A 9,065-nucleotide genomic window follows, 5' to 3' on the forward strand; every position below is an offset into this window, starting at 1 on the left:
CTCCTCTAATACAATTTTTAAATTTTTAGAGATTATAAAAATAAATCTCAAAATCCTCCCACCTAAATCGTTTTATTCTTTTCAATCAATTCTTCTGTTTTTACAAAACTCTCCCTCCCTTACCTTCCACACTCTCAAACAAAACCTAACTCTCGATCTTTGATCTTCTAACTTATGTGTTGGTCAATAAATTCAGCCTCTATACCATTTTTTTAATGTACTCTTGGACATTTAATAAGTGATATATGTTGCAGTCAAAAGTGTAAGTTGGAAAGATGGAGGTTAAAAAAATAATTTTGAGTTTGAATAAATTATTTTAAGACTGTTTTATTTTAATATAGTAAAATAATTATAATAGATAGTAATATATGAGATAAGTTTGTTTAAAGATGCATGTATAAAACACCTCAATTGACTATGTCATTGGCCATTGGTCATTGGTCACGTGTCAGTGTGGAAAATGTGAAGCTAGTGATGTCTTCAAAGTCAATTGATTATGTGCTGCTCAACACTAAAATTTGTTTCAGTTATCCTAAAATGAGAATGCAACTCAATGGATTATGCAAAAAATCTTCTCTACCTTGTCATAACCCAGAATCATACATATAATAATTTGCAGCTAAACTGTTTGATTATATTCCTTTTCATATTCTCTTTTTGCTCTTGTTCTACTGATACCATATCTATTCACAAACCTATAACAGATGGTGGTCACCTCCTCGTTTCTAAATCTAAAACATTTGCACTTGGATTCTTCACTCCCGGAAAATCCACTTCTCGCTATGTTGGAATTTGGTACTACAATTTGCCAATCCAAACTGTTGTTTGGGTTGCAAACAGAGATACTCCAATCAATGACACTTCTGGAATTCTATCAATCCACTCGAGTGGAAATCTAGTACTCCACCATAACCTTAGCACCATTCCCATTTGGTCTACCAATGTTTCATTACCACATTCCCTAACAAATAACAACTCTATTGTTATAGCTCAACTATCAGATTTAGCAAACCTTGCTCTGATGCTAAATAACACCAAAACTGTCATCTGGGAAAGCTTTGATCATCCAACAGACACCTGGCTTCCATATCTAAGGCTTGGTTTTGATAGAAAAACTAACCGAAACCGGTTCCTTCAATCCTGGAAGACAGATGCTGATCCGGGAAAAGGTGCATTCACAGTGAACTTCAGCACCATTGGTAAACCTCAGTTGTTTATGTACAACCATGATCGTTCTTGGTGGCGTGGGGGACATTGGAACGGAGAATTAATTGTAGGTCAACCTTACATGAAACGAGATATGCCCTTTTGTAACATTTCTTTGGTTGAAGATGACAACTATGTAGCACTCACCTATAACATGTTTGACACGTCTGTCATTCTTAGGATAGTGCTTCTGCAATCTGGGTTCTTTAGAGCATTCACGTGGGACAGTCAAGAGAGCCAATGGAACCAGTACTGGTCTGAACCAACAAACCAATGTGATGACTATGGAACTTGTGGATCAAACAGTAATTGTGATCCTTTGAACTTAGAGAGCTTTAAGTGTTCTTGTTTACCAGGTTTTGAACCCAAATTTCCACATGATTGGTATGATAGTAGAGTCGGGTCAGGAGGATGTGTAAGGAACAAAGGGGTATCTGTTTGTGGAAATGGAGAAGGGTTTGTCAAAGCTGTAAACTTGAAAGTTCCAGATACATCTGTGGCAGTTGCTAAAGGTGGTTTAAGTTTGGAAGAATGTGAGAAAGAATGTTTCAGAAACTGCTCTTGTACTGCCTATGCAGCTGTTGATGTGAGAAATGGTGGAAATGGGTGTTTGGCATGGTACGGGGATTTAATGGACATTCAGAAACTTGGTAATCAAGGCCAGGATTTGTTTTTACGCGTCGATAAAGTTGAACTTGGTAAGATTTCCTTCTTATTGTGTTTTTGTTTATAGATTTGATACTACTATAGAGTGTTGTTGGAACTTCTTTAGACTTATTTCTTCTTATCAGCCAATTACTACAAAAAAAGCAAAGGAGCCCTTGATAAAAAGATAATGGCTACAATTCTTGTAGCTTCTATTGTTGCAACTGTTCTCCTCTCCTGTGTATGCGTGTATTGCCGGCGGAAGAAAAAAAGAAAGGGTACGTGATTTATTTTAACTGATGATATCCTTGTTCATTATATTTCATTATTATTTGCAATTTGTCTTACAAAAGGTGTCGTTAGTTTCTTCTGTTTCAACTATTATTTTTGTAATGTTCAACTATTACATGGACTGTGTGTGCTATATCAATGTTTTCTTTAAGTAAAGGCAAGATGAATTTTATTCATATGATAAACCATGCTTTTTGTCTTGCTATAATTGTACTGCTACAACCTTGAGAATCAGCTCAAGACCAATTCACCACTGCTGCAGAGCAGCAACCCACATGTTTCCATAAAACTAGCGCTAATAACCACAAAAAATAGTTCCCAGTAGCCCCAAATCATGGACAGAACCACACCATCTCCCAATACTATTGTCAGCTTCAATTCCACCTCCCAGTCTCATGTTTCTGCTGACACAACAAGATGCTATGATTCATTATGACAGAAGCAGTTTTCTCCTTATATACAATTTTTGGAACCCCATACACATTTGAACTAATTCAATCTTCTCCATTCAAACCGAGACATGACTAGTTTATGCCAAAAAAATTTGTCAAAGTATTTAATTAACATTTCTAACCAATTTGTTATTAAGATTTAATCTATCAATGTAAAACAAACAATATCTCCAAATTTCCTTAGCAACTACTATTATTATTGGAATAACTACACGTGCAACTATAGCGTAGCTAACTGTATAATCTAAGTTTTTTATTTGAGAGCCAAGAAGAAACGTACTCTTCAAATTGTGCAAGTTGATTGAAATCTTAACTCATGTTATTTGTAACTTCAGATAAAATGATGCGGCAATTAAACCAAGATTCCTCTGGAGAAGAGAATGGCGCACAAATAACCACACATCCGAATCTACCATTTTTCAATTTTAAAACGATAATGACAGCTACAAGAAATTGTGGTCATGAGAATAAGCTGGGACAAGGTGGATTTGGCTCTGTGTATAAGGTAACTGAAACTCTACATTAAGCTTTTAATGCAAAAATAGTGAAATGGGATTTAACTGATAAATATTTCAGGGTTGCTTGGTTAATGGACAAGAGATAGCTGTGAAAAGATTATCCAAATATTCAGGTCAAGGCAAAGGAGAGTTTAAAAACGAAGTTACACTTTTAGTTAAACTCCAACACAGAAATCTAGTGAGATTGCTCGGCTGTTGCTTTGAAAAAGAAGAAAGGATGCTAGTTTACGAATACCTACCAAACAAAAGCCTAGACTTCTTCATATTCGGTATGCTACCATCTTAAACTCACAAATCGGCACATTGCTCGCTGGGCTGTTGCTAATTGTAATTCATTATAATTTTTAGAGGCCTAAACGCGGGACAAGATTGAAACTTTTACATGTATTCCTAAAACTCCTTGTTAGACTCAAGTTGATAGGTTCAACAGATTATCTAATCTTCTCTAGTTGCCAGTTTCCTAAATTCTACATTTTCATGGTTAAGTGGAGATAGTGGCTTCCTGATATTTAACTAAAATTGTATTTTCCTATTCCATTCTATATTTTGATAAACTCTTGTGAATTTAAGCTCAATATGCACTATTGATTTTCCCAATATGTTCAATCTCTGAAAACTTCAATTGTTCAACTCAGATCTAAACCAAAGGTCGTCATTGGATTGGGATAAGCGTTTTGAAATTATTTGTGGGATTGCTCGAGGTTTGTTATATCTTCATCAAGATTCAAGACTGAAAATAATTCATAGAGATCTGAAAGCCAGCAACGTTCTCCTTGATGTTGCAATGAATCCCAAAATATCAGATTTTGGTATGGCTAGAATATTTGGAGAAGATGAAATCCAAGCAAGAACAAGAAGAGTTGTCGGAACATAGTATGTGCCATACCCTTATAATCATTAAGATTACGTTGATGGATCTGTATTTTTGGTAATGCTGTAACTGTTTTGTATAACTGTAGTGGATATATGGCACCTGAATATGCAATGGAAGGACTATATTCAACAAAATCTGATGTCTTCAGTTACGGGGTCTTGCTACTAGAAATTATTGCTGGCCAAAGAAACTCCCATTATGAAAAAGAAAGATCCTCCCTAAATTTAATCGGACATGTAAGTTATATAAATTAGAATAGGTAACCTTGAAATTGACCAACAATTCAGTGATTTATAATGCATTTTTTTAAAGATTGTGTTGTGATTTGTAGGTGTGGACACTATGGACAGAGGGAAGAGCCTTGGATATAGTTGATCCAGCACTAAACCAGTTTTGTCCCTCTGCTATAGCTCTAAGATGCATTAAAATTGGACTCTTGTGTGTGCAAGAAAATGCCATGAATAGACCATCAATGTCAGAAGTGGTTTTCATGCTATGCAATGAAACACCTCTTTACCCACCTCAAAAACCAGCATTTTTATTCAAGGGCAACCAAGATTTTCAGGAGTCTTCAACATCAGGAGGATGTTCCTCGATAAATGAATTAACAGAAACTATCATCAGTGCTCGTTAAAAGATAGGTTAATCAAATATGTAAATTTTGTGTACTTACTTTTCCATCAGAATTGAGTTCGTATATATTTTCTAGAGGTTTTTTAGAAACAGGTATGTTTAATCACTTTGTGGTATTGTAAAATGAATCCTCAATAAGTGTAAGGTGAAGACCGATTCCACTTATAAACTCGTTTCTAGCTCATATATCCACCAAACATTATAGCCATACCAAAAAATCTGTAATTGTTGGGTTCAACAGTGTCTAACAAGACATTGATAACCTTGAGGTCCTATGCGTGGTTAGCAGCATTACGGCGCCTGCAGCGAATGGTTAGCGGCGTTACGGCTTCTGCAGTGAGTGGTTAGCAGTGTTACAGCGTTCTCCGGCGAGTGGTTAACATCGATACATGAGTATAAAATTTATAATGCATCTGGAATGGACATGAACTTTTTTATTATAAGATTTGCAATATCAAGTTTAGGGGTTTATGTGTTTTATTGATTGAGGTTTTTTAATTTCTACATGTTGGATTATTTTAAGAGAATAGAGTGTTGAATTATTACTTGATGATCTGTTGTATAACTCTGTATGCTACAAGACTATGAGGAGGTGTTGGCTCATAGTATTACTTGATGTTGGATTTGATTGAAACAGATATACCTTTCTTCCTTATAGGCTTGTCAGTAGATATGGTATCAGAAGAACAAGAGGAAAAAGAGAATTTAAGAAGGAGTGGAATCAAAGAGTTTATAAGCAACCAAAACTTGTGTTTATGATTTCGGGCTGTAACAAGACAGAGAAGATTTTTAGCAGAGTCCATTGAGTTCCTCTTTCATACTCTTGCACTTTATTAGGTGAAAATATAAATACTAAAACTGACCCAAAGTTCACTCTTCAACAAGACATAGTCATCACTTATTTTTCCACGCGATGGAACAACGCTTAATGAAAGTGGAAAAATAAAATCATAGATACGACTAACTATGATGTGAAGTATATTCTACTGAATGGATAATGACTTCCCGTATATGCATCTGACTAGGAATAGATGCAAGAGAAATGTTATTTCCACTCTTATATTTGTCCTCCACGACTTTGAAAAATCACAACTATTCTTAACGTTTGAAGATGTATTTTTAAACGTAATTTTTTTCACACATGCCTCAGATGGAATTGTAGAGAAATTTTTATTATGTTAAAATTTGTTTGTACGTGAGACACTTTTGTGAGAAGAGAAAAGAGAGAGAATATGAAAATAAAGATTATATTATTGAGGAATGATTATATTACATACTGATTTACATATGCATGTATTTGTATACAAAGTTACTTGACTATTAAGTAACAAATATAGTAACAAACTCTAAACTCTACTTAACTTTGAGCTTGTGCCACACACAACTTGGATTATATTTTATATCTCAACATACCTCCCTATAATCCAAATTGTTCAAGATATGTTAATCATAGTCAATCTGAACCATTCCTAATATCTTTATCAAATTCAGGAATTTTTCGATATTCAATCTTTTGGTGAAAATATCGGTCAATTGTGCTTCACTTAAGCAATGTCTTACTTCAAGTTCACATCAATTTACCTTCTCCCTTAAGAATTGAAATCTAGCTTCGATGTGCTTACTCCTTCAATGCAAAATTGGATTTTTCGCAAGATTTATGGCTGACTTGTTGTCGATTTGCAGCACCAGGGGTTTCTTCACTTCGACCTCCATTTATTCACGCGCATATCTGATCCAAATAGCTTGACACGCAACATAGGATCCTGCTATATATTCAGCCTCACACGATGACAATGCCACCACATGTTTCTTTCTCGAGCACCATGAGATTGGGGCACCAAATACTTGAAAGAAATAACCAGTTGTGGTTCTTCGGTCTTCCTTATCTCCACATCAATCAACACCTGAATAACAAGTAACCATAGTTTCTTTGCTTTCAGAGTCTGGTCAAAATAGAGTTCCATAGTTTATCGATCCTTTTAAGTATCTCAAGATTCTTCTTGTAGCCTTCATGTGTGGCACCCTTTGTTCACTCGTGTATCTGCTCACTAATCTGACCGAGAAACCTATACCAGGTCAACTGTTGCACACATATCTCAGAGATCTGACAATTTGTTTGAACAAAGTTGCATCGACTTTGTCTTCCACTCCATACTTCTCCAACACCAAATTTGATTCGACAAGTGAAGATGCAAGAGTCGAATCATCCATCCAGAATCTCTTGAGTATCTCTTTGACAAACTTTCTTTGATCTAGCATCATACCTTACTTCGAGATTTGAAATTCCATGCCTAGGAAATAAGACAAGTTTCCCATATCTGACATTTCAAATTCCTTCTTCATCATCTCTTTAAACTTCGACAAGTTCTCCAAGCTACTTAGTTACTAACAAGTCATCTACGTATAAACAGATGATTGTTATATCTTGTGTCACAACCTGAACATAGACACCATACTCATATTTGCATTTGATGAATCTCAATTCGACCAAGCATGAGTCAATCTTCTTGTTACATGCCCTAGGTGCCTACTTGAGGCCATATAGCATTTTGTGCAACTTGTATACTTTCCTTACTTCCTCCTAAATCATAAACCCAAAAGTTTGTGTGACATAAACCTCTTCAACTAGAGGACCATTCAAAAGTGTTGATTTAACATCTAAGTGAAATATCGATCAACCTTGCTTACTTACCAAGGCGACTACTAGTCGAATAGTCTCCAATCTTGCTATTGATGCATATACTTCAGAGTAATCGACTCCTGCTCTCTAAAGAAAACCTCGACCTACCAATCTTACCTTATGTCTGGCTATTGGCCCATCATCATTGTGCTTCAACTTGAACACAAACTTCATTTCGATAACTTTTGTATATGCTGGAAATTCGAATAACTCTCATGTGTTGTTTCTTTCGATTGCTTGTAACTCTTCGAACATAGTTGACTCCCATTGTTTATCGTTTAAGGCTTCGCTATAATTGATTGGTTCAGTGCCTGCAAGTAAGGCGAAATGAACTAATTCTCCATCTGGTGTGACTTCATCATCACCAGTCACTTCATAGTCTCAAAGTCTTGATGGACGAACTCTAGTTCTTTGAGGTCTTTGACTAGTAGTAGCTACACTATCTTTGAATTCGACTATGTCAGGCATGTCATCAACTACTTCGACTTCGATAGGAATATCGATAATATCTTTGACTTCGACATCATTACTTTCTTCGCCGAAATCATAGATCATTAATGACTTATGAATTGCATCAATATTCCAATCCCAGACAAAATTTTCATCAATCACAATATCTCGACTCATCACGATCTTCTGATTAATTGGATTGAACAACCTGTATGCACCAATTTTATGATATCCTACCAAAATCATAGGTTCACTCTTGTCATCAAACTTCCTTCTTCTAGAATCAGGAACATGCTTGTAACAAATAGAGCCAAACATCTCCAGATGACTCACTGATGGTTGTTTGTCACTCCAAACTTCTTTAGGAACCTTTTTCCTTAGCTTCTTGGTAAGGCACATGTTCAAAATATAAACATCAGTGGAAACAACTTCACCCCATAAAGGTTTTGGCAAATTATTTTGCTTCAACATGCATCTCACCATGTCTAATATGGTCCAATTTCTTCTTCCTGCTATTCTATTATGTTTAGGCGTGTAAGGAGCGGTTACCTCATGATTAATACCATATTCTACACAAAATTCATCAGACTAACATTCAAAGAGAAGTTACCTTGTCAAAACCAAGCACAAGCTGAACTTAGAATTTCTTATCCTTGTATATATTAGAAATCCTTAAGTCTTAAAAGAGTCTATTTGAATTGTATTCTTTATACACATCTGACTGTATATCAAGTGTATTACCCAAAACAATCATTTATCTGTTAGGTAGATTGTTAGAAGTCTCTTACTAAGTGTTTGAGCATTTAAAGTCTCTTGCTTGTGCGCTTGAGGATAGAAGTGTCTTGCCTGTGTGCTTGAGAATTTAAAGTCTCTTACTTGTGTTCTTGAGCATAAAAGTCTCTTACTTTGTGTTTGAGCATTGGAAGTCTCTTGCTTATATGTTTGAGCAAATTATAATCTTGTGTGATTATAGTGAAAATTTGTTGTAAGTATAAGGGGTTTGGATTACAATCAAGTTGTTAGAGGAACCAGGATAACTTTGTGTGTCTCTCTCCTTTCTTTATTTATTCGCTTCCTATCTTAACCTCTGATTCAGATTCTCTACCCTATGTTTAGAATCTTGTGAGTGAAAATTTCTACTAGATGTATTTGTTCGATGTCAAAATTAGGACACTTTAGCGTTTATGTATATTGGACGGTATTTATGTGAGTCTTAGTGTCCATAGTAGCATTAAGAAGCATAAAAATATTTTGAAATGATTTAAAAAGGTTTCATGCATTAAAAACAGGTTTTTATGGGAAAAATAATCTATGTG

The 9,065-nt window shown here is 35.3% G+C and overlaps 1 protein-coding gene across 2 annotated transcripts; it reads left to right on the top strand.

The window, feature by feature from the left end:
- The first annotated feature begins 423 nt into the window (after nucleotides 1-423).
- LOC127105183 (G-type lectin S-receptor-like serine/threonine-protein kinase RKS1) lies at nucleotides 424-4,803 on the top strand. 2 transcript variants are annotated; one of them, XM_051042346.1, is made up of 7 exons: nucleotides 424-1,904; nucleotides 1,998-2,129; nucleotides 2,930-3,099; nucleotides 3,171-3,381; nucleotides 3,748-3,985; nucleotides 4,072-4,222; nucleotides 4,318-4,803. In XM_051042346.1, exons 1-7 carry the CDS (start codon nucleotides 554-556, stop codon nucleotides 4,618-4,620), a joined length of 2,556 nt encoding a protein of 851 aa, XP_050898303.1. In that variant the 5' UTR covers nucleotides 424-553; the 3' UTR covers nucleotides 4,621-4,803. The 2 variants fall into 2 exon arrangements, with proteins under 2 accessions (XP_050898303.1, XP_050898304.1); XM_051042347.1 differs by having other exon boundaries at nucleotides 4,299-4,435.
- Nucleotides 4,804-9,065: the final 4,262 nt, after the last annotated feature.

The sequence above is a fragment of the Lathyrus oleraceus genome, chromosome 7 (genome assembly GCF_024323335.1).
Source record: "Lathyrus oleraceus cultivar Zhongwan6 chromosome 7, CAAS_Psat_ZW6_1.0, whole genome shotgun sequence".
Classification (NCBI taxonomy): domain Eukaryota; kingdom Viridiplantae; phylum Streptophyta; class Magnoliopsida; order Fabales; family Fabaceae; genus Lathyrus; species Lathyrus oleraceus.

Coding starts and splice junctions, on each gene's coding strand:
- LOC127105183 (XM_051042346.1), top strand. CDS start 554: ATGGATTATGCAAAAAATCTTCTCTACCTTGTCATAACCCAGAATCAT. Junction 1,905..1,997: donor CGTCGATAAAGTTGAACTTG/GTAAGATTTCCT, acceptor TCTTCTTATCAG/CCAATTACTACAAAAAAAGC. Junction 2,130..2,929: donor GCGGAAGAAAAAAAGAAAGG/GTACGTGATTTA, acceptor TTGTAACTTCAG/ATAAAATGATGCGGCAATTA.